General features: G+C 40.5%; 1 protein-coding gene across 2 annotated transcripts; it reads left to right on the top strand.

Annotated features, from left to right (window-relative positions):
* Nucleotides 1-3,559: 3,559 nt before the first annotated feature.
* LOC139465806 (uncharacterized) lies at nucleotides 3,560-25,618 on the top strand. Of its 2 annotated transcripts, none has more exons than XM_071247747.1 (7): nucleotides 3,560-3,578; nucleotides 12,188-12,657; nucleotides 14,013-14,075; nucleotides 17,240-17,329; nucleotides 18,256-18,374; nucleotides 20,710-20,815; nucleotides 23,410-25,618. In XM_071247747.1, exons 2-7 carry the CDS (start codon nucleotides 12,196-12,198, stop codon nucleotides 23,737-23,739), a joined length of 1,170 nt encoding a protein of 389 aa, XP_071103848.1. In that variant the 5' UTR covers nucleotides 3,560-3,578; nucleotides 12,188-12,195; the 3' UTR covers nucleotides 23,740-25,618. The 2 variants fall into 2 exon arrangements, with proteins under 2 accessions (XP_071103848.1, XP_071103839.1); XM_071247738.1 differs by having other exon boundaries at nucleotides 3,561-3,653.
* Nucleotides 25,619-26,642: the final 1,024 nt, after the last annotated feature.

The raw sequence follows: 26,642 nt of genomic DNA, 5'->3' as shown, positions 1-26,642 counted from the left end.
AAAATCACACAACATGCAAAATACCCAAACCACGTTAAAGACGTTGAATACAATAGTGGGGATATCGAGGACTTTCATGTCCACTTGTATTATTAATTAGGCACATTGTATTCCCCTCCCTGACTTATTTTGTTATTATTATTTATTTTGCAACGAGAATGGGGATTTAATAAATTGAGCATTGCTATCAATGAATAATTAATTAATTAACAGAGAGGATTGTAAAACATCATACCTGCATATGTATTTCATCTCTAAATAATGTTCAATGACAAGCACACTTTGTGATTAATTATATCTACATAATGAGCTATCTCCCTTTCAGCTATCACACTTGACACCCCTAGTTTGTGGGGGTATGCAAATACTATTTTGCGTGGAGACCTACGAATAGTTTTCAAAATTTAGGTTGCTTGGTGAATAGTGTATATTACACGTGAGAAAAGGTTACTTTGTAGTGGGTTTTGAGCTTCTAAATTACATTTGACACAGGTACTTGCTCCTTTGATACTCGTTCTACATAACATATACAAAGTATTCATGCCATAACACTTATAGTTGTAACACTAGCTATTTCCGACTTAGCCGTATGTGATACAAGCAAATAAGACGTGTAGCGTATCTTGAGAAGGAAGGACAGGGCTGCTGCTCGCCCGATCCATTGCTGTGGAGTCTTCCACCTTATACCTTCCTCCTTATATCTCCTTGTAGTCTGTCATACAGACCCAGAAATAAATATATCCAATATAGCCCATGCAAGTCTATATATTTTTGGCAAGTCTAGAATACTACAGTATCTGAAAATTAAGGTGTCTTGGCCCTTTTTCATATATTTCATAACTATAATTTAACAACTCTTTTTCTGTAAAATATATTTTTTCAAAGACTAGATGTTTGTCTAAGCCGCCTTATATATAGGAACACAGGCTCTTTCGGAGAAGCCAGTAATTGTGCATAACTGACCGGAGGGATTAAAGGGAAGCGAGTATACCGGATTCACCAATTTAATGTGCATTGTAGTTAAAACTCATTGAAACCACACGGAGATGTATGTATAATTGGGGGGATATGGGTGTCGACCTTATTTTCCCCCTCCACTGTCTGAGAATTGGAACATCTGCCTTATGGGAGTAAACCTACATATGAATGACTGGTCAGTCCAAACGTGTTAGCACCTCCTGCTGATTGTTGATTGCCGTCATGCCTGACCGTATTGTAATTTCAAGAAAATAAACAAGGCAACACGATGGGATTTTCTGCGTTTGTGAGTATTTTAGGAGTGTGAAAACATAACATGATACGTGTTTGGTAACGAGGCGGGCGGGAGAGAAATCTAATAATTAATGTATTATGGACTTAAGAGAACAATGTTATATCTAATCTTCTAAGATTTCACAAAGGTAGCAGTCCGGATTTCAAGACACGAATACCAGTCGTGTATAAAGAGTAATACATTTTCTTCTCCACTATTACGTACCATCCTTGCAACTGTATATGATTCAAATCTTATCAACCATAAATATAAATCATATCGAGGGTCAAGCCTACCAGTAAGATTTTAATATGGTCTTGCACTCCGATTCCATACACCCATGTTAAAGTTGTGTGTTCTGTCAGACAGATGATGAAGTCATTTCATTCGAGGAGTGCTTCATTAACAAAGACACTAAATCAGTTATAACTATATGACTCCACACTTGAATTCAAGTGTCAGACCTATTCGTGGTGTCCCCTGCCATGATAGGTCTTGAATGATGCTCAAAGCGAGGTAGGGGCACGGGTGGCCCAGTCGTCTAAGGCGCCGCGATTCGCGGTGCAGAGTTGCGTCCCTTGGGGATGCCAGAAACCTATGATTGTGGGTTCGAATCCCGGTTCGCCCCGATTATGTTTCTAGGTTTGTCAGCACCATACCCGTGCTCGTGGGTTTCACCAAAGTGGTAAACGTCTGAGACCTGCATCACCTCGGGCTTTCCTCCCACATTAAGCTGATACGCCGCGATATAACTGGAATACTGTTAAAAGCGGCGTAAAAACCCAACTCACTCACTCCCTCAAAGCGCGTTAAAACTCAACTCAGTCAATCACGGAAGAATTCACAAGATCATGTCTGGGGGTACGCGTATGGTCTAGGAAGCGTCTGTAAAATATCCCATTACTGCCTCTGAACTGTGCGGCCAAGGGGTGAGTGAATGAGTGAGTGAGTATGGTTTTACGCCGCTTTTAGCAATGTTCCAGCAATATCACGGCTGGGGACTCCAGAAATGGGCTTCACACATTGTACCCATGTCGGGTATCGAACCCAGGTCTTCGGCGTGACGAGCGAACGCTTTAACCACTAGGCTACCCGACTGCCCCTGCGGCCAAGGAAAGACCAATCAGGTGATACACAGTGTGGTTCATCTATATTTACATATTGTTATAACATATCACATTTTCAAAGACAAAGTCTTGTTTGTTTCGTATATCTTAAACAATCAGTTAATTTTGAACTGATATAGTGTGTATAATATTTGATGCGGGCAGTAAAAAGGTCTTTTTATATATCCACTTTATTTTTGGTATATATATGTTCATTTGTAACGGGCAAAAATTACCTACTGCTTCATGAAGTCCTTGAACAAATTGCCGTAAATCTATCGTACAATGTGTAAAAGCTGTGAGCGAGATGACTAAAAGTGAATATTTAATTAGTATAAAAATAAGAAACCTGTCATTTCACATCGGGAGTCTAAGTCTATACTATATAGAGGCACACCTGACTGTTAATCCCAAAAGAACTACTACACCTACTGCTGCTGCGTGTTTGTTTGTTTGTTTGTTTGTTTAAAACCGCTATAAGAAATATTCCTATATGACCGCGGTCTGTACATAATCGAGTTTGGACAATCAAGTGATTGACATCATGAGCATCCATCTACGCATGTTGGGATACGATGACATGCATCAACCAAGTCAGCGAGCCTGGCCACTTGATCCCGTTAGTCGCCTCTTACCGTAAGCGTGGGCTGCTGATGAGGACAACCGCCACCACCACCACCACCACAACAACAACAACAACAATAATAATAATAATTAAAAACCTATAAATCTAATCTATTGAATCCCATTAGTTTATCAGAGATCTACATGAACTAAGAGAGGATAACGACATTTGAAGGTAATAAATGATGTCATTGAAACAAAATATATTAAACAAAGTACACATTATCCTCAATACATACTGCAGACTGAGTCTGCATTTCAGTCTATTTTCTGATCTATTAAATTTTTAAGAACTAAATTTGAAAGACTGTGCATTTATCAACAATTAGGCCTAATTTATTTTAAATCAATAGAAAATATTACACTCGTTCTCGTTAGATACCTTTGTTTTCAATCTGACATCTGATACCTGTATTTTCACAACGTGGGAAGTAGAGGTAAATATCTTGTTTTTTTCAAGTTCAAATCATTAAAAGTGAGATAATGCACGGGTTGTTTTGAACCAGTGTTGCATGCAATATCGTATAATAAAAAGTAATATCCGTGAATTACAGTTATCTCCCTTTAACCATCTGGAACTCTACTCAGCACAACAGGTGTGTCCAAGTTTATACGACTTGCAAGAAGTAGATCAAAGATCTACATCTATTAGGAAAGTCTAAGTAACGACAGTAAGTGCGTTTTATTGGGTTTGCGCAAATTATCTGTTCAGGTTTTTTAGACATTTTAACGATCCGAGGTTACTCAAGCACGAACGATAAGATGACATTTGACACCCAATGGTGTTTTATTTGAAACGGGCTCAATTCTGATCCAGTGCCGCTCGACAGCACAATGGCTACGTGGAATCAAAATGGCACCCGCACGATCCATTTTTGTAGGGCCACTGTGGGTCCCTTTTTTTAGACAACTTGCATGTTAACTAGGTAGTATCTATGTGCTTCCCCTCTTTCGAACTGTTGAAAATTCCCGCATCCGCCTCAGATCGAACAATCCCATCAGCATTCGGTGTAAGTCTGAAAAAGTAGCCCGTGATTTTTTATCCAGGGGGGGGACAAACCATGACAGTTCGTTGACAGTATCCTCCGACAATAATTTATGTTTAACAACACCTTCTTTTTTCCCAGCTTATTTAAGGAATTAATATTTAATTAGGAAGATTACTTTTCATAATATTTACAATTTAAGGTCTTATTACATAAGAATAAAGGCTTTGGTTACATTTGTACGTTATTGTGGGTAGCAAGGGGAAATAAATTATGTGTTTATTTGTTGTTTAACGCAGCACTCAGCAATATTCCAGCTATATGACCACGGTCTGTACATAATCAAGTCTAGACCAGACAATCAAGTGCATCATGAGCATCGATCTACGCATGTTGGGATACGATGACATGCATCAACCAAAAGGACTATGTAAGTAATAATAATAATAATAAACAAACTTGCAAAAAACTCGGCCTTCGGCCTTGTCTGCACATTTGTTTGTTATTATTATTAGTTACGTGGTCCTGTAATCAACCAGATCAGAGAACCTGACCACCTGATCCCGTTAGGATTTTTCACTTTTACGACAAGCATGAGTTGCTGAAGAAGAATTCTAATCCGGATCTTCACGTGTCAAATACTTTATTACACTATCATTCATAGGAGTCTGGGTTAGTATAGGAAATATATTTAGCCAAACGATATGTAGGAACTAAATGTTATTTATTATCCAAAGCTGGCTTCCACAGTAGATATCGCCTGGGTGAGATGAAGCACTTGAATACGTGTCTGTACACATAAAATCATTTGACTTGAAGGATACTTGGGTCTATAAATTAGTTACTTTTTGTGTGCACAGTTACATATTTCTGTTGATCAAGCAGTAGATATCACTACTATTGCATCACAATGGTTTTCAGACATCCAGCTGTTACCATGACGTCATAATCAAATGAAGCAGAAGCTGGAGAGCTGTCATGTTTACACACCAGACACTATTTATTACTGAAAATCTTGAAAGAATGATTTTGGATGATAAATAGAATCTCACCCTCGTGTCTTTGGATATCAAGTGTATCAAGCCTCAGATACCGACTTGTGTTTATATATTTGATTTATCAATAAATACTTGGGTGAAATTCTCTTCGTGTAGGCTACATACATAACACACCCTTTATTCTATATACTCAATATAAAGGTCAAATTAGTATTTTATTTTTTCTGTACCGCCACAGGTTGCTGTAGTGTATAGGCCTAAGTATTTCTTCAGTAACTAGTACGTAATGATAACGAGATGCCTTTTAGTTAATGCCTGTTTACTTGGGAGCCCACGATGACAATACAAGCAGGACGTCGCCAGTGACGTCACTTTGACATGTGCGCGAAGGTGCACGTGCACCATGCAAACAACACAACACTACACTCTTCCCTGTTTAGAATATACAACACAACCGCGAACAAGTTTAAGCAACACTAGGAGGAGGAAATGCGAAAAAGTCACAATGCGAGAATGCGAAAAAGTCACAATGCGAGAAAGTCACAAATCAGGTCTTTTAGGAGGTAGGCGAAGTCGTTGTGAACGTTGCATCATCATGGATGGCGCCGGTGTGGTGTTGGGGAAAGACATCTCACTTGCATCGTCGTTTGAAGTCATTGTTGTCTGTGGTGGATGGTGGTGTTGCAGGCTGCTGAGGCATGGTCTGTGATGTCTGCAAAGTTGTTGGTAACAGCATTTCTCTTCTGTGAAAGATGTCTTCACTACCTGAATCGTTGTTAGGAGCCACAATGATGTGATCAATATGCACATGACTTGGGTGATTGTGAATGTCCACAATGTAAGCAAGGGGGCCGATTCTCTGCAATATGGAACCATAGACCCGCTTGTTTGGACCTCTAAATCTTCTGACGGCTACTCTTTGTCCAGGTTCAAACTGTCTCAAGGTAGGGTTTCCACCATCATGTGTTATCTTCTGGCCTATTTGTTTCTTTGTAACATGTTGTCTTAGATTTGGCTGGAGCAAGTCAACTCTTGTTCTGATTTTTCTCTTCATTAGCAGTTCTGACGGAGTTCTTCCAGTGACTGTGTGAGGAGTAGTTCTGTACACAATCAACATATTTGCTAACTGTCTCTGGGGACCAGATTCTTCTGAAGTTTTGAGGTGCATCTTCAATACGTGAACAAATCTCTCCGCTGCACCGTTGGTTGCTGGGTGATACAGAGCACTGCACAGGTGATTAATTCCATTCATCTCCATAAAAATGTTGAATTCTTCTGAGGCCGTTGTCAGATATTAACTGTTCTGGTGTGCCATGTGTAGCAAAGATATGTCGCAGAGTTTCAACTGTCTTGCTTGTGGTTGTTGAATTCATTAGGTAGAGTTCTGGCAATTTGGAAAAGGCATCGATTAGAATGAAGTAATTTTGTCCTTTGTACTCGGCAAAATCAATGTGAACTCCTTCCCACGGTTGTGATGGCCATGGCCATTCATGCAGTGGGGCGGATTTGGGCATGTTTCTCACAGATGTACAATTTTCACAGGATTTAACAGTCTTCTCAATGTCAGAATCAAGTGACGGCCACCAAACAAAACTTCTTGATACTCCTTTCATCCTGACAATGCCAATGTGCTTGGAATGAAGTTCTTCGAGTACTCTCAGCTGAAGTGAGGATGGTATGATCATGCGGAGTCCCCATAGTACAACACCTTGTTCTACTGACAGTTCATTTCTTCTTGCAAATGTAGCAGGGCGTGGAGTCATCCCACAGATGACATCCTTACCTTGTCAGCTTGATGACGGGGTTAACCTCTTTGGTCATGTGGACAAGGCGTCCGACCTCTGATCAGAAGGTCCGTGGTTCGAATCCCATCACGGGACTCGGAAATTTTATGGCCGCTACATTGGCGTCCAACGTGGGGCTGAGCACGTTCATATCAAATTTGAGCAAAATAAGCCTCAGTACCCTACTATGCGGCCCGGGACGTGCCTTCTGTTGACGGGGGAGTATGTAGCAGGGCGTGGAGTCATCCCACAGATGACATCCTTACCTTGTCAGCTTGATGACGGGGTTAACCTCTTTGGTCATGTGGACAAGGCATCCGACCTCTGATCAGAAGGTCCGTGGTTCGAATCCCATCACGGGACTCGGAAATTTTATGGCCGCTACACAAAGAATGGCAGTAGGTCTAGATTGGTCACACTTGCAGGCCATCCATTCAGTGTGAAAGCACAGACTCGCGATAGAGTTGGGTCCTTTCTGGTTGCGCTTTCAATGATTTTGGCTGTGACTGGTAGGCTTTCAAGGTGGGAAAAGTTGAATATGTCTTCTTCATCTTGAATGTTTTCTTCTTGTAGTGGTAATCGAGAAAGCATATCTGCTTTGAAATGTTGACCAGTGGTTCTAAATTCAATGTCGTATTGGTAAGCTGCTAGGATTAATGCCCATCTCTGCATGCGAGCTGCTGCCAGAGTTTGCACACCTTTGTTGGGTCCCAGAATTGAGAGAAGAGGCTTGTGATCTGTCACTAAGGTAAATGAGCGGCCATAGAGATATTCGTGGAATTTCTTCACTCCATATATCAGGGAAAGTGCTTCCTTCTAAATCTGGGCATAATTTCTTTCGCTGTTTGACAGAGTTCTTGATGAGAATGCAATTGGTTGTTGAGTTCCATCGTCCATAATGTGTGAGATAACCGCACCTAGTCCATAATTGGATGCGTTGCATGACAACTTGATTTTCTTCTTGGAGTCATAATGTGTCAACACTTCGGCTGAAGACAAGACTTGTTTTGCTTGGTTAAAAGCTTCCTGACATTGTGGTGTCCAGATCCACTCAGTGTTTTCCTTTAGCCGATTGTTGAGAGGATGAAGGTTGGAGATAAAATGTGCATAGTATTGCAGCATTCCGAGGAACGATCTGAGCTGGGTTCTGTTTGTTGGTTCCGAGGCTCGGGTAATAGCTTCAACCTTCTCTTGAATTGTACGCAATCCATTTTCATCGATCACATGACCCAAATACTCAATTTTAGGTTGTTCAAACTGGCATTTTCTTTTGCAACCCTAATTCCAAAGTGTTCTAATCTCTCAAGGACTTGGTCAAGAAGTTGAACATGTTCTGTTGTCTTCCCTCCTACTTCTATGTAATTTGAAAGGAGACAGTTCTAGGTATACCTTGCAGGATCTGTTCCATGATATGTTGAAATATTGCTGGACAGCTAGCGATGCCAAAGGGAAGATGATTGTAACAGTAAAGTTCTTTGTGAGTGTTGATTACTAGCAACTTCTTGGTTTCTTCACTTACCAGGACTTGCTGATACGCTTTTGTCAGATCAATTTTCGAGAAGATTTCACTGCCTGCTAGAGTTGCAAAGAAATCCGCCGCTATTTGGAGGGGGTACTTTTCCATTTCAATCCACTGGTTAAAGGTAACTTTATAGTCCCCATTGATTCTCACATCATTTGATTTCTTAGGAACAACAACAATGGGTGTTGCCCAATCACTTGAGTTGACTTTTTAAATCACTCCATCTTACTCCAACTTGTCTAGCTATTTCTCCACTGTCTCTCTCAGGGCATATGGCACTGGTCTTGCTTTCATGAATATAGGCCTGGCATTGGGTTTCACTGTGATTTTAGCTTCCTTTCCTTTTACTGTTCCTAATCCATCAGCAAAAATGCTTGCATGTTTCTTAAACACTGTTGCAACTTCACTTTTTACATCAGAGTCGGTGTTGAAATTCACTGTGAACAGACTGTTCATGTCTAGATTTAGTTTGGATATCCAAAGTCTACCCATGATTGCCGGTGTACTGGCCACATCAGCCACTAGGAATGGTGCCATTGTAGTCTACGTCCACTTCAGCCTGACCAATCAAAGGTATGGATTGAGCCGAGTAAGTTTTCAGTACTGTCATAGGTTCAGAAAGATCTACTTCAGACAGTTTTTCTGTGTATACTGAAAAAGGAATGATTGTGGTTGCTGAACCCATGTCAATTTCCATAGAGATTGGTTGTCTGTTTAAACTGATAACAGCTTTCACCGCTTGGCGCTTCCCGACTGTCTTTTCACTGTTGTGAAAAAGTCCCAGTGTAACGGTATCACTGATATAATCATCTATTTCTTTGTTTCCGTATCCATTTGGGATCAGGTTTTCTTCAACAAACTTCATTGAACTGGTTGATTTTGATCTACATTGCGATTGCAAATGGCCAATTTTGGTACAATCATTGCATCTAAAGTTCTTGTACCAACAATCTTCTGATCTATGATTAGTTTTGCCGCAGCAGTAACACTTCTGATTCTGTGACTGTGACCTTACATTTGTGTCATACTGAGGTGAAGGACGCGATCATTGCTTCCTATTGGTTGACCATTGCTGTGTGACCTTATTGATTTGAATTCCACCGATCTGTTCTTGAACAGTTTTCAAGTCGTGTGCATTTCTGTCGGCTAATTCCATAGCAATGGCAATGTCTTGAACTTCCTTAAGGTTAAGATCAACTTCTGACAATAATTTCCGATGAATAGCTTCATTTCGTAACCAACAGACTAGTCTATCACGCAAGGCCTGCTCTCAGAAATTTCCAAAATGACATTTGTTTGCAAGACGCTGTAATTCTGCCACATAATCTCAAACACTCTCCCCCTCTTGTTGATTTCGTCTATAGAATCAGAACCGTTCAGCAATTGTCAGAGTTTTAGGGGATAAATGTGCAGACAAGGTCACAACAAAATCCTCGTACGAAAGTGAATTAGGTTTTACCGGTGCAATGAGAGATTTCAACAATGTGAAAGGTTTAGGACCAATTGAAGCCAGTAGTGTCGATGTTTTACGGGTGTCCGGAATACCATTAGCATTACATATTTGCTCAAAACGTTCAATGTAAGTTTCAAAGTCACATTTACTGTTATCAAATTCTTCCAAACGCCCAAACATAGACATGTTTGATATTTGACTATAGATCAATGTACTTTAGGCAATGTTGCAGGGCTGAGATAATATTGAAACGATCCCACCTTTGTGTTTCGGAATTGGTTATTTCCAAAGTTCCATGAATTTCCATGAATATCCGTGAGAAAACATGCACCGCACAACACCACTAACTAAAATAACACATTTCCACAAAGTCACTGTATCCTCAGTTCACAAGGTACCACACTTCCGAGAATCCATTCTGTCCGATAACTTGGTTTCTGAATGTCCCGCGTTATTCCACTTATTCGTCCAAGAACATTTTCTTGTGACTGTCTTGTTCTTCAAAGTTTTTATCTCGTCGCCAGGTTGTAGTGTATAGGCCTAAGTATTTCTTCAGTAACTAGTACATAATGATAACAAGATGCCTTTTAGTTAATGCCTGTTTACTTGGGAGCCCACGATGACAATACAAGCAGGACGTCACCAGTGACATCACTTCGACATGTGACATCACATCCGAATTGGCAGTGCGCGAATGTGCATGTGCACCATGTAAACAACACAACACTACAGTTGCCAAGTCACATATTCATGGTATTTCATGATTTCAGATTGGGTCACATTCCAGGACACAAACCGATTGTTATCCAAAGACTTTTGACAAGTTTAGAAAAGATGAAAATGAAGGTCATTTTAAATTGATACAATCATTAAAATTTTCAGGAATGTTCTAATGTCTTTAGTCCCTGATGTAGCTTCAAAGGTATGTGGTGAACAGTGGAAATTAGGAACTTGTAGCCAAAATGCTTTTGATACACTGCAACCATCCTCCATTATCCAATTTATTAATGTCTTCCTTCTATTTTGATAAATGTCCTGGACACTTTTGCTACATCGGCTTCAAATTTGAGCCCAATTCGAAAATTATGAGGCTAAAATTAGCCATCCAATCATTACTTTTACAAGTGAGAGAAATTCTGTGCTGTTAAGTTAAAGGTAGGAGCAATAGTGATTGTCACATGACTTCTGGCACTAAGCTATGGTGGGGGCATGGGTGGCCCAGTCGTTTAAGGCGCCGCGATTCGCTGTGCAGAGTTGCGTCCCTTGAGCACGTCAGAAACCTATGATTGTGGGTTCGAATCCCGGTTTGCCCCGATTATGTTTCTAGGTTCGTCAGCACCATACCCGTGCTCGTGGGTTTCACCGAAGTGGTAAAGGTCTGAGACCTGCATCACTTTGGGCTTTCCTCCCACATTAAGCTGACAGGCCGCGATATGACTGGAATACTGTTAAAAGCGGCATTAAACCCAACTCACTCACACTAAGCTATGGTGGACAGTGGGTCTGGGTTATTCACTGAGATACAATGGAGATATAATTAACTAGATAATCAAGGATGCTCTGAAAACATATGGAGGATTTCGTTTTCCAGATTTTCTAGCCAGTGACTGGATTATTTTGAGTGCAACATAGATCTATACAGTCTGTGCAAAACTCTTTCATTTCACTAGCCCATACTTGTATTTTGGTGTTATTTCCAGTAGACATTTGTATTAGTATATATGGACTAGTACAAAATGATCTTACTTGACATAAGAAATGTTACCGCACAGGGATACATAAAGGTGAATGCATCCTGCCATGGTGGCACCCATCACAAACACATACAAAGGCAAGTCACTTGTTTACATGATAAAACATGGGAACAATGGTACAAGGCAAAAAAGGGAATTGCATCAGATACAATTTTGGGTCATGGATGCATCAAAACTTTGAAGCATCCTGCATAAAACCTTTTGAAAGCTTTGCCAAGACCTTGAGTGTTTTACCTTTTGGGCAAGAGTCGCATGTTGACCTTTGAAAACTTGAGGGGCTCATCCCACACCTGTTACTGTCATATGTATAAATTTATTCAACAAGACAAGCCCGTGGCTATGACAATGAACAAAGTATTTATTGATTATATGATATTAATATTACTTGATTCAAGCTGTTATATCATATATGAAACATGTGTTAATACCTAAAGGTTTCATTATCTTCATGAAACAGGACCAAAGTGGGTAGAGTATATTGTAGTGCTTTTGAATACTAGAAACATTGCATGTTCTTGCAGTATTTGTGCCAACTAGTAACAGGCTTATAAAGAGTTAGGTGTGGAATTCATGACATTGGTATATTCAGAGTACAGTGAACAGATGTAAACTATAATCATGAATAGATTCATTAAGTTCAAACATTTCTTATTTTTCAACAACTGTTTGGATTTGCCCGTGTTTGTGATGTATGTTTCTTGTTTGCAGACAGAACCATGACCAACTACAGTCAGGAATTATTCAAGCTGCTGGTGTTCCGAGCAATAGTCCTCCTTACCATATGTACTAGCCTGTGTAAAGCAACATGGCCGACCTCCAACATTTCCCCCGTGCCAGGACACTATCCCCCAGTGTTCTGCAAGATGTCGCATGTCCTTCTAGATGCCAGAGACAGAGTGTTTAGGTACAAGCAGGATCTCACTTCCAGGAACACTTTTGACAGTTCTTGTGGAGCAGTAGCAGGAATATGGTCTGTTCGGCCTGATGAACAATCCGATTCAATGACCTGTGATGAGACGTACGATGAAGGCTACGTGTTCACCATGTACTTCTACTACGGTAGCAACTACTTCCACCTCCACTATGACATGATGATTCCACTGTTTTCTGAGCTGCGCAAAGAGGACAAGGGGAAGAAGATTGTGCTCATGCCCTCTGTCGAGTCAGTTCGCTTACAGGTAAGTCTTAGGATTAATTTAATATCAGGTGAGGTGACAAAGGTTGTGCATCGCAAACAAGATTATGCTCTTATAGTGAAATGAGGGGGCACGTGCATGTGTATGTTTGACTGCTTGTACCAGTCTGGACTAATGTTGTTTTTACTGCTAGCCTACTGAGATACCATGTTGCAGTTTAACATGGATACCCTACTCCGACACAGTATACTGACTCCAAGCTGACAGGTCCTCATTTTATCTGCCTTGTGCTAGACAGGGTAACAAAAAGTATCATCGTTTAATGTCATTTAGTATGATGCGGCCGGGGATCAAATCACCAGCCTTCTGCTCTTCGGGCAGATGCTATATCCAATTGAATAGGAATGAGGTCGACAGCATTATTGTACTGATACTGATCCAGTGTTTCAATTTTATCACAGGATAATTTCTCAGGAAAAACAATTAAAACTCTTTTAGAAATACATGTATATCACTTAAACTGACCAATTGACATAAAATATCTAATATATCTAAACCTGGAATAAACCTAGCCTTCAAACTTGTCAAGGCAATATGCTATTCTTTGTATGAATAATAAATAAAAGCTTACGGTAACAGCTGTTTCCTTAATAGGAGACCCAGGTAGATGTGTCTATACTATTGGTGTTGGACTGTATTAGTTGATGTGTTGTAAATATTGTTTTTAATATTCAGTCTCTTTTTATCAGCTGGTGTAAAGATTATCTCTTCCACAAAGAAAGATTGGTGGGGGTAAAGGAAATAGGCTCCATCCATCTGTTGTATTCATTTCCGGAGCATCACTCATAAACTGTTTCTTCATAAAACTTTGTACACATTAGTCATATGTTGATAATAGTAACATTGGTCAAAATATAAATTGGTGAGGTTTGTAGGCTCTGGTTTGTAAAGACAGTGATGGGTTAGTGCTGTGCCTTTGAGTTCATTCATTACTATTCCACTACCCATGAAGATCTGGGTTAGAACTGTTCTTCCGCAACTCATGTTTGTTGTAAGAAGCGACTAACAACCAAGGCTTGCTGACTTGCTGACTACTTGATCTGGTAAGCAACGCTCTGATTGGTTGGATGAAAGGCCGTTCTGACATGACCCGTTATGGGATGTCCGCAGATCTTTGTTTAGCGGTAGAGAGAACTAAGATCTGAATTTAATGAGATTGGAGATGATTCTGCCAGGGTCCCCCAAAGTGTCACTTGTACTCACAAGCTTCAGGACTTACCACAGTTTGGGTATAACTTGATATGAGAAAACTACATGATTGTATATTTTACTTTGTGATTTAGAAACAGATTCAAAAGTGTGAAGCATATTAGATCTTCCCATCTCTTGTGTTTTAGGCCATGTACTGGGAGACAAAAGCATTCCACGACACATCCAAGTACTGGTACCAGATGCTGAAGGTGAGAGGAAGCTGGTCTCTACCAGGATTCCAAAGTGAGCTTCGTCAATACTTCATGGGAGTGCATACACTAAGTTCCTCATCACCATGAATACAGTGAATGGGTATGCTGTGCAGTGGTAGAAACTAACAGTTTTAGTCCACTGGTCCTTTATAGGATGATAACATTGCTCTGTAGTGGAGATGGATGTCTACTGTCAGTCAGCAAATCAAAAGAGGCCATGAATAATGCATGGAAGTTATGTGAACCTTACTCTGTAGAGGAACTTTGTGCAAACCCTACCATTGCCTGACTGTATCTATAAAAGTCAATTCATGTCAGTTCATTTCTCTTTATTCTGTAGCTGAGGATATGTGAGATAAAGATTGACTGCAACAATGTGAAATATGCAAAATTACTCTACTGCAGTAATGGCCAACAGCATGACACGGCATGCAAATACAAGTTGAACATTAAATATAAATATTTGAGCTTTTTTACATATAATGAAGCTTATTGCGTTAATGCTTAAAGTTACTTGAACATGCCACTTGATATGACCACATGACTCTACATTCTCCTTAGACAGCCCATCTACATTCAAATCTCGGCCATGCCGCTTCTAGGTCACAAACAATTAGAGTAATCTCCCCTTTTTAACAGACAAAATTAATGCCTCTATAATCTTTAATGGCAAAACATATACACAGGGTTTATTTGGGCCGCTACACTGACATTGAAGATGTGTAGAGCAGATACCACAAGGCTGTAGCATGTGATGTCAAGCAAGACACATTGCTGTTCGTGCAGTGTAATCTGAGGGCTCATTGGTATAATACTCGCATATTCCCATTCGCTGGAGTCAGGCCGTGGCTTGATTCGTTGCTTGAACATACCAGATTTTAAAAATAGTGCAAAACAGCCATATGTATTCATATGTATGGAGGAACGTAGCGTATACAACACTGTGAAGTATTGACGATGTCAGAACCCGTGTCACAGGAATGTCACAGGAAGTGCATGTTTTCTTAAACACTTGTAATATCGCAAATTATCTGCCAATTTCTGCACTTAATCCTGCACAGGATTATCATGCTGTGTTTGCTATAAAATTATTTTTGTTAACCCCATGTTGGGATTCTGAGACAGTGTAGGTCCTTAGTACTCCACGATTGTTGTAAGAACCAGAAACTAAGGATCAGGTGGTTACAATGGAGGTCGCTGAACCCTGATGATGTGAGTAGTTATATACTGGAATATGTTGCTCACAATAACATAAGTTTGTGAAACCTATTGTTCCTTCATGCCAGCCATATTGAAAATGTCTTTTTTTCCCAGATTGTGATTTGCAGTCAATTTGGGCCCACTTCGCAGCCAGTTATTAATGTCTATCGATGTGCTGTTTAATCTCCTTGTTGTGTGTTGAGGTGAGGTGAGGTGAAATTGGGTTTAACATCGCGTCCAAGATTATTGCACTTATATAGCAACGTGCATGCACGTTTGTGTGTCTGCTTGTACTAGTCCAGACTAATGCCAATTTATAGTGCTAGCTCAGTGAGATACCATGCCGCAGTTTAACATGAATACCCCACTCAGACACAGTATACTGACTCCGAGCCGACTAGTCCTTGTTTTAGCCCCTTTATACCGAGTTCCAGACAGGGTAACAACAAGTACCATCTCTTAACGTCAATTGGTATGACACGGCCGGGGATCAAATGCTCTACCACTAGACCATGGAGGCGGTCTGTTGTGTGTTGAAGTATAATGGGCTTTAATGTTGTGTTCAAGATTATTACACTTATAAAGCTTCATGGTAAGGTGAGGTGAAATGGGGTTTAACATCGCGTCCAAGATTATTGTACTTATACAGCAATGTGCATGCACGTGTGTGTGTGTGTGTGTGTGTGTGTGTGTGTGTGTGTGTGTGTGTGTGTGTGTGTGTATGTGTTTGTGGCTGCTTGTACTAGTCCGGACTGATGCCGATTTATAGTGCTAGCTCACTGAGATACCATGCTGCAGTTTGACCAGTCCTTGTTTTAGCCCCTTTATACCGAGTGCCAGACAGGGTAGCAACAAGTACCATCTTACAACTTCTTTTGGTATGACACGGCCGGGGATCAAACCCCAGGCCTTCCGCTCTCCAGGCGGACGCTCTACCATTAGACCACGGAGGCGGTCTTATAGTGTCATTCATGCACATTTGTGTATGTGGCCGCTTGTATTAGTACAGACTTATACCACTTATGTGGTGCTTTTTGACTTCTACGCCCCTTCTATTAACCAATCAGATTCCACCACTCATATCACTTGCATTTGCTTCAAAGAAAATGGCGGCACCTAGTCAAGACAATCTGATTGATGATCAAGATCTAGATTGTAATAAAACAGGTCTTGCCTCGCAAAGTGCATCAAATCATGTGAGCACCTGGATTAAACATGAAACGATTTGAAAAATATCTGTCGACACCCAGTTAACGGTACACATCCTTTGCAAATCCTGCAATCAACCAAAATCTGCGTGTTGAAATCCACTTTGTTTACAAACCGGATGGCAATTTTGATTGGACTATGCATAGAATCTTTAGTCCAGCCATAATATCCAGCATAGTTTGGCAAGGGTGGAAACTGGACTTTTATAAACAGTTAACCCCTTGCCTTGGAAAGATGCCAAGATACTGCACTCAGACACAGTATATGGAATCTAATCCTACCAGTCCTTGTATTATTCCCTTAATGCCAAGGGCCAGGCAGGGTAACAACAAGGATACCATCTTTTAACATCTTTTGCTGTGATATGGCCAGGTGATTGAACCAAAGACCGTCCACTCTCTGGGCAGTGAGGCTATTGTGTAGAATCCTCTGTTGTGTAGAAGCCTATAGACATTTTCTTGTCTACCAATGAAGAGGTGCAACAATTTGCTGTGCCAGAAACCTGAAATCATGTGATAGAATCCCAGACCACCTGGATTATGTTTCTAGGTTTGTAAGCGCCATACCAGTGCTCGTGGGTTTTACCAAAGTTCTAAAGGTCTAAGACCGGCTATTTCAGGATTTTCTGCCTCTGTCAGACAGTTCGATTGGGAGATAAACTTACTCACACAAGTAGAATTCTACGGAGATGTATGGCTCTCCTTTTCACCGATATGATGGTAATAATGACCGGTGTGATGCGGATGTTGCAGGTGCTGGCCTCCTCACACACTCTCCTACCTCTGGATGACAGGATACAAAAGAGCCAAGGAAACATATGTTTCAAGACCATAAACTTTGGGGTGCGTATGACAATCAGTACCATATCAGTGTTTCTCCGCCAGTACACCAGATTTTGAATAGTAAAATATGGTTTGGCCTGTAAATTCAAGGACTGTTGGCTCCTGTGTCCGGAAGAAGTATGATATACCTTTTAAGTTGTAAGCATTTTCTGCCCTGTACAGTATACATTCTATCAGTTAGCCTTGATTCAACATCTGTCAGACAGTTCAATTGGGAGATAAACGTTGAATGATGTCATCATCAAATCAGCTGTTTCAATTGGGATTTGATACCTCTAAATGACCAATCAGAATCAAGTATAATTTCATGGTAGAACTATCATCATTGGTCAAGTTGCTTTCATTAGAGTAGTTTTACCGATCTTTGTTACCCAACGCATGTGACTCTAATATGCCAACAATACGACTGGGCATTTTGTGATATGAATTGAGAGCATGGTCACCATAAAAAATTATGTGTTTGGTTAAAATCAGAGACGTATATAAATAGTATTGTATTTGACAGGACAGCAAAGGATGAAATGAAACTTGTCTGCACCACAGAGCCCATGAAAGCTTCATACAACTAACTATTCTACTCCATTTTATCTATGTTAAGTTTCCGAGTCCTTCATTACACTACATAAATAAAGGAAATCTGTGTAGGGGTTATTTTGATAAAGGACTTTTGAAAGTTTGTCTTATTAATGTGTTAATAAAGAAATTAAAATGTTTTACTGGTAAGTCACTGATTTCTTAATGTTTTCATGCCATCGACCGATTAGTAGGCAATGATAAAGAAGAATGCCCTATTAAGAACTGATAAAATGTTGAATGAATTGAAATATTCTACTTCTTGTCACGGAACTGTTAAAGCTGATGGTAATAAACTGAAACAGTTTTGATAAAATTGTTTTAAAAAGACTTGCATGAATATTGTGTTTCAGACCCCCATGTATTCCAGTGCGGACAAAGACCTCATTATACCCTATGTTCAGTTCATCAAAGAAGAGCTTGGTGTAAGACATCATCAAATCTCAAAGGATAAAGTTGGTATTATCAAGAGGTAATCCGTCACTCTAACTGTAAACTAGGATTGAAGCTATCCATTCACGTCTTATCTCACTTCACATTGAAATTAGAGCTGGGACGAGTCCAAATTTACTACCTGGGTACCGGCCCCCCTCTTACCCGACCCTACCCGGATACCCACTCTAGGTCTCAGGAGATGTCTCAAAATGTCCGATTGGGATATTTTTTAGCATAGCCCTGGCAAAACGTATTTAGATACATGTATTAAACAATCTGGTCATGCATACACTGAAGTTGACATAAGGTATATGTTTATTCAACCATATGAAAAGTCAGAAGGAATGAGTGCATAGTCAGAAGGAAAAGCAAACATTAATGACTTGTAGTGTAACCATAGAGTTCCAGATAATTTCAGTCATTAGACAATGTATCACCCACAGGTTCGGGTAGTCCTGTGGGTACCCAGGTCCTACTCAGTACCCACCCGACCCGGGTACCCGAGTTGCCCGTCCCAGCCCTAATTGAAATACTAGCTTCTGATTGGTTAAGGAGCCGGTAATTATTTTCCATGTAGCCCGCTCATTTAGCCCCCTGAGAAACCAATCGGAACAGACCTTAGGTTACTTGCTTATCTTGCATAAGTATCGTTTAGCTGTTATTTATCCGAATGCAATGGATAAAGGGAAGTAACTCGGTTCGTTTTTGTCGTCGGCTAGCTGTCAACATGGCTGAATCAAAGCCTTTTATTTGGTGAAACTTCGGACATATATAACGGGTCTGTACGAATGAATGTTGGTGAGATATATTCGTTGTGTACCGATCCCTCGGGGCATATGGTGTGATGTACCCTGTGTGAAAGTCTATGCGCCTCTTGCCTGACGGTTCAGGGTATATAGGCTCACACACTGGATACATCACACCATGTACCCCGAGGGACGGTTGACAGCTTATAATGTACATGCTTGTACAAGTATATGTTTCATATGTACAGTAGAACATGGATATAACAAACTACAAGGGACCAGAGAAATAAGTTTGTTATATCCGTTGTTCGTTATATACATCAACAGCATTTATAATTCTCAATTTCGTATCTAAACTGATAGCTTTCCTCTTACTATTGCTCGCCATGATAGCACATGCAAGTGATCTGACACTTTGATGTTGTTGGTGCTATAAGTGTTATAAGAGGTCGCCTTTTGTCTCAGCAATTTCGGCTGACCTGTCCCTTTGACACAATCTCGTAAAATCTATATGTTTAATATTTGTTTTACAAACAAGATTACATGTACAGGTAAAATCAACACATTGCAAGTTTAACAAGGTTGGTCTGTTACCGCTGATTGAGTTGATTCGCCGCAATTGTGTTGATTCACCACTGATTGCGTACAGCCAATTGTCAGTGACACTTGACACTGAGTGAGATTTCTCAGATATCAGTTCGCTGTATCCGTTAGTTTGCTGTAGAGAGTTTGTTATGTATGTAAATTATATATGATATTATATAGGAGATAAATCGGGGATTTTTTAACAGTTGGTTGTATCCGTTTGTTTGCTCTATCCGTGTTCGTTATATACGTTATATACTGTGTACTTCTTGTGTTTTACATATAAACTTACAAATCAGTGTGTACACTGTGTAAATCTGTTTAGCACAAAGTGTGCAAACCTGTTTACCATGTTTACATCTCCATAACTCGGACATAAGTCGAAGTCAAATATTATTAATAAAATAAGACAACAATTATCACTACACAAACAGGTTATTTAATCTTTAACACCAAAAACTGTGGACAGCGACACAAGATGAGGGACATCATTCAGCCTTGTAAAGGGAAACCACTCTGAAAGTAGTCTGCTAGCAGGCGTGGGCTGATTTGATTTTTAGGTTTATGGCCCCATATGAGCAAAAAGATTTAATTGGTTAGCTGATCAAATGTAATGGAATCACTTGCACATAACTAAGAATAACAAAAGCTGATTTTATTTCCCCCAAAATTAACTTCATAGGAAAAAGGTAAGATATCCATTCAAACCAGTAAACTATCTGATGTGCAGATCATTAAAAGAAGTTGTTAAACAATTCTGATCAATATTGAATGAAGACTAGCATGTATGGCATTGGCGAGTTTAAGATTGGTATTGAATTAATAGATCATTTCAACCTTATGTGCAGCAGCTTGCGGCAGTAACCCTCACCCCCACCCCCACCCCCACCCCCAACCCCAACCCCAACCCCACCTCCAGGATTTTGTTCTAAGGAAAGAAAATGACATTCAGGAACTCTTTATTTTACACTAAAATAATGAAAATATGAGACAGACAGACAACGCATCATATGAGCTGACATATCGTCATAACCATTTCAGAACCAACCGTCGCAGAATCCTCAATGAAGGAGAGCTGGTTGAGGCAGTGTCCAACATCGCTGATGTGGAACTGGTAGACTTCTCAAGACTCAGCTTTAAGCAACAGGTTTTGACAGTTTAATTCCCTTTGTACATGTGTATTAATCTGTTTTGTAAGGAAAGATATTCCTTGTCCTTATGACTAAATGGCTCCTCTCTCCATGTTTGTGGTAAGTGGTGACTATCAAATATCTGTGCTGTAGATGAATAGACCAGTTGTCAGCACAACAAGTTCTTGAACATATGTAATTTTTGTCAAAACTGCCCCTCCAGAATACACTAGCCTCATTCCCCTGTCAGGCAGACCCAACAAGAATAACCTTTTTTGAGTGTGGTACATGAGCCTATCCCTAGCGCTGAGATATTCATATGTCTTGTGGGCTTCAAATGTGACATCAGGCTAAGCAAAGAAATCCAGAAAGCAGACAAAAACATTGACTGATTGATTGTCCTTCTGTCTGTCTGTCTGTCTGTCTGTCTGTCTGCCTGCCTGCCTGCCAGCCTGCCTGCCTGTCTGTCTGTCTGTCTGTCCGTCCGTCACACAGAGGGTACTAAGCTTGTGAAATCAACTCCTCCTCCAGCTTTTAGAAAATATCCCTGACACTCTACACACAAGATGTCGACATGTTGATGACACACATATCGCAGTCCCGTTTCATTTCGACAAATTCTGACAGAGTTACTCCACTCAGTCTCGGTAGGGTGATCAGGACCTCCACTCAATCTTGGTAGGGTGGTCAGGACCTCCACTCAGTCTCGGTAGTGTGGTCAGGACCTTCACTCACTCTTGGTAGGGTGGTCAGGACCTCCAGCCAGTCTCGAGAGGGTGGTCAGGACCTCCACTCACTCTTGGTAGGGTGGTCAGGACCTCCACTCAGTCTTGGTAGGGTGGTCAAGACCTCCACTCACTCTTGGTAGGGTGGTCAGGACCTCCACTCAGTCTCGGTAGGGTGGTCAGGACCTCCACTCAATCTTGGTAGGGTGATCAAGACCTCCACTCAGTCTTGGTAGGGTGATCAAGACCTCCACTCAGTCTCGGTAGGGTGATCAAGACCTCCACTCAGTCTCAGTAGGGTGGTCAAGACCTCCACTCAGTCTCGGTAGAGTGATCAGGATCTCTGCTCACTCTTGGTAGGGTGGTCAGGACCTCCACTCAGTCTTGGTAGGGTGGTCAAGACCTCCACTCAGTCTTGGTAGGGTGATCAAGACCTCCACTCAGTCTTGGTAGGGTGGTCAGGACCACGACTCAGTCTTGGTAGGGTGGTCAGGACCACACTCAGACTTGGTAGGGTGGTCAGGACTTCCACTCAATCTCGGTAGGGTGGTCAGGACCTCCACTCAATCTCGGTAGGGTGGTCAGGACCACGACTCAGTCTCGGTAGGGTGGTCAGGACCACGACTCAGTCTCGGTAGGGTGGTCAGGAGATCAACAGCCTACAGTTTCTTAGCTGTGATAGTGACAATAGATCACCACACCCCAGGCATTACAAATGTCGTCTGCTGACATCCTGTCATGATCTGTGCACTGCAAGATACAACCACTGGCTTACAGTATTTGTGTCTCCAATTCAAGATCTACTGGGCGGGAATCATGACGCTGTGACCGTTTCCTGGGAAAATCTCCACGCCTATGCCTTCCTGCTGTCAACAGTACAGTGGCACGTGGTCCTGTGCACAGGTTACAGCATTAAGCCATGTTGGTGGCAGAGAGTCCTTGAATGAGTGACCATGTTCGGCAGCTTGCCTCCTCAGTGTTTCTTGAGCTTTGGTCTTGCCCCAGACTGAAGCACTTGTAACACATGTGGTGTGTTTGGGCAAATGACTTTGTGCGTCTGTTCTCCAACCAGTGAAAAGGAACCTGTAGGTTGAAATGGCAATGTAGTTGTTAACCTTCTTATGCCTCACAGGCAGCTATGGCTGTATACTCCCCAGGGAGCTGACCATGACTGTTAAGTGCACAATGTTCCATTCACCAGGGTATTAATGTCTTAGCACCTAGAGCATGCTTATGCATTACATACAGCACCATATAAATGTAGTAGTAGTAGTAGTAGTAGCAGCACCACCAGCAGCAGCAGCAGCAGCAGCAGCAGTAGTAGTAGTAGCAGCAGTAGTAGTAGTAGCAGTAGTAGTTGTAGTCAGAGCACTGCAGAAGTTGAGAAGGGAGATGAAGGACAAATGCATTGTGAGGGCCTAATCGATTTATTGTAGTGAGATTCCAGTTTCAAGTTCTTCCATTCAGAATATCATTCACCATGATTACGAGGCTGATTCTAGTGTAATGTGTAATGTCATGATAGCTTCAAGGTGGTGTTTGTTGTTTCCCGGCATGTGCTAAGGGAGGTAACTACTAACAGGAGAATAAGGCTATTGTATGTTAGGGGGAAGTTCACAGTTACCCCCAATGGTTATATCTTAATTTTAATATCTTAATATGGATAATGACAAAAACTTACATAAAACAGATGTGTTGGTTATTTTAAAAATTCTTCTTTCATTAAATTTATATCATGTATATTGAATACATCTGTGATACAAGACCATATATTGATATTGACGTATTGGAATTTGCAAACACCCTCCAAAAACAATATCAACACACACTGATTGAGGATTAAACTGTGATTCCAAAGATGACTCGGATATGTCTCTTTTCGGCAGATTGAGAAGGTGCAGGAGTACTCCGTGCTTGTTGGCATGAATGGCGCCGGGCTTATGAATGGCCTCTTTCTGTCCCCGGGTGCCGTCACTGTCCAGCTGGTGCCGTTCAGGGCTGATCTCAACTTCAAAGAATTCGGTAAACTTCTGAAGAACCGTGGTCCTTACCTTGAGTGGCACAACGAGCATGCCAACCTGTCCCAAGAACTCCAAAACGATCCCTATCATGGACAGTCAGACACTACAGTTCAAGTAGGAGAGTTTGTTGAACTCATCAAGAAAGCTTTGCAGCTTGTAAACAGTGATGACTACAGTGATAAAACTGAGCTGTGATTCTATATTATATGCAAGAATGAATGTTTATCATTTTTGATATTTATTTGGTTTTAATCTCATAACTGAGTTTATGTATTTTTCACCATTTTATTGATGATTAGCATAATATGCTTTGTCAAAGGCACCTTATTTATAATGTGAATGTAAAGACTTTCTATATACATGTATATTTTAATGAGATTTCCGGTCACAAATGTCCAACTGTCTCACTGAAAATATTTCCAAGAGAAAATATTACCTTTTTTAACTTGAAAATTGTATTATTCTAAATCATATCTTAGGCATATCCATTATTGTGCGGCGTGAGAGTTATGCATCTAACAGTCAACATTGATATGATGCATGTTTCAGATTGGATATTTTATTATGCAAACTAAATTTGAATTGTACAATGTACAAGTTATTACAGAAACCATTAGCCTTAATCAATTAATTTGAAGGGTGCCATGAAGTTAAGGCAGTTGTTTCTTTTGACAGTATTGTGCAGTTATGACTTTTGAAACCATTCCTGACAGTCACTTACGTTAAGGACCTGTACAGAACTGTATCAAACATCTAAGATAAAAAGAAATCTGTAAAACATACCAAGATCAAATTAACCTCAGATCTGGTTTTCTCTGCCAATGTGTGGCAATGCAGAAAAATAATGTCCAATGGAAAAGCTAGCTGATATTTCAGTCTTGAAAAAATCTCATTTGTTAATGTCATGGGAATTTTTTCTCAGACACAATAATTTAATAACTATGTTTTGTAAGTGTAGATGGTGATCTGTTACATCTGCAGGTGGTGTATAGTTTTAGCTCTCTGGAACTGTCATTTCATGAGGGCTTATGATATGACATGTCCCTCATCTAACAGACCCTGCATTCTTCTTTAACTTTTACATCTCCTGAAAACCCCCTCTGAAACAGCAAGGCCCTTGAGGCTGAAACGTTATAAGCATCAACCCAGCTATGTAGTCTCGAAAATGTGCTTGCAGAATTCTGACCTAATTTTAAACATATGTATTTTGGCATAGAGTAATTATCATCCTCTCTGTGTCCATGACCGTCACAACCCCTGTTTTTCTAGATTTACAGCATTTCTATTTTCCTTAGGGCTCCACTTTTGCCTTTTTAATTTCGGCCAGATTACAAACTGCTGCCGTTTTGAACATGTCATATCTCAGCCATTTCTGCATGAATCATGAGAAAGTACTCATGTTTTATTGAATCTTTTTTACTAATTTCTACACGAATCATGAGAAAGTACTCACGTTTTATTGAATCTTGATTACTTATTTCTGAACATTCTTCCTCCCTCCTGTTATGACCTTTATGTCAACTGTTACCAATGTAAAAGAAAATATAGGGTAAGGTGAGGTGAAATGGGGTTTAGCATCGTGTCCAAGATTATTGCACTTATATAGCGACGTGCATGCACGTGTGTCAATCTCATTAAAATCAGATCTTAGTTCTCGCTACCGCTAAACAAAGATCTGAGGACATCCCATTATGGGTCACGTCAGACCGACCTTGCGCGAACTTTGACCGACCAATGGAATGACCAATCAGAAGGCAGCTTTCTCGTGCTTTACGGCACAAATTTCAAATTGGCGACTACCCTTCGAAACATGTTGACAAATTCTCGATTACAAATTTGAAACCTGAACAAAAAAACATTCTGGAATGGCTAATAGATGGTCTAGATTGTAAGGATTTAGTCGTTAAACCCGTAACTATCGTTCGGAATACCCCATGTTAAAGTTTTCGAGATTGCATGATTAGAAATCACATTCCCACTGTTACTTTCATAATCTGGTAAGCGACGCACAGATTGGTCGGATGAAAGGTCGTTCTGACGTGACCCCGAATGGGATGTCTTTAGATCTTTGTTTAGCGGTAGCGAGAACTAAGGTCTGATTTTAATGAGATTGGCATATGTGTGTGTGTGCGGCTGCTTGTACTAGTCCGGACTGATGCCGATTTATAGTGCTAGCACACTGAGATACCATGATGCAGTTTAACATGAATACCCCACTCAGACACAGTATACTGACTCTGAGCCGACCAGTCCTTGTTTTAGCCCTTTAATGCCGAGCGCCAGACAGGGTAACAACAAGTACCATCTTTTAACGTCTTTTGGGATGACACGGCCGGGGATCAAACCCCTGACCTTCCGCTTTCCGGGCGGATGCTCTACCACTAGACCAAGGAGGCGGTAAATATAGAGTGTGGCCCATGTGTTTCAAGCATAATCAAACTCAATGTTTGGCATATAATATCATGATTGTTTTTATTGTTATAATTCTTTGACCATGAACATTGTTTGTGGGGATGAAGGGCTGTTGTTGCAGCATTGCATCCCTTGCCCATGCCAGGAGCTTCTGACTAGGTTCAAATTGCCCCAGTTACAATATAGTCGGTTGGCATGAATCTCATAGCTTGCCTATCAATGAATATCTGTGTCTGTCATTTCTATGCATGTCATTGAGTTTGTTGTACTAGGATTTTATGTAAAGCAGTAAAAAACTAGTAGGTATACTTGTAACATTTGAGTGTAATCTTTGCTGATGTCCAAGAATGTTTTGGATGGTGTGAATGTTCTTTATAACTTCTTTCACAAAAACGTATTGTGAGTACATGTATAGTGTGCTGAACCTATACATCCGCATGCAGATAGCAGTAAATCTTCTTGCTTGAAAGATCTACACCTGATCAGTGCTTTAAAAGTATAATGTAGAATGAATGATATCACAGTAATATCTCATTGTACATGAAGTCTATTTTTTTAAAGAATAAATGATTTCATAATAAGAATGGTTTGGTCTTATGTGGAATAGATGTTTGACTGCAAATCTCATAGTGCATGATAGGTCTTTTTATGATGTGGAATACAAGAAAATGGCGTGATATTTATCT

The sequence above is a fragment of the Haliotis cracherodii genome, unplaced genomic scaffold (assembly GCF_022045235.1).
Source record: "Haliotis cracherodii isolate W230 unplaced genomic scaffold, xgHalCrac1.p SCAF_1, whole genome shotgun sequence".
NCBI lineage: Eukaryota > Metazoa > Mollusca > Gastropoda > Lepetellida > Haliotidae > Haliotis > Haliotis cracherodii.
The sequence above is the reverse complement of the archived record's forward strand: the minus strand, read 5'-3'. Positions and strand labels throughout refer to the sequence as shown.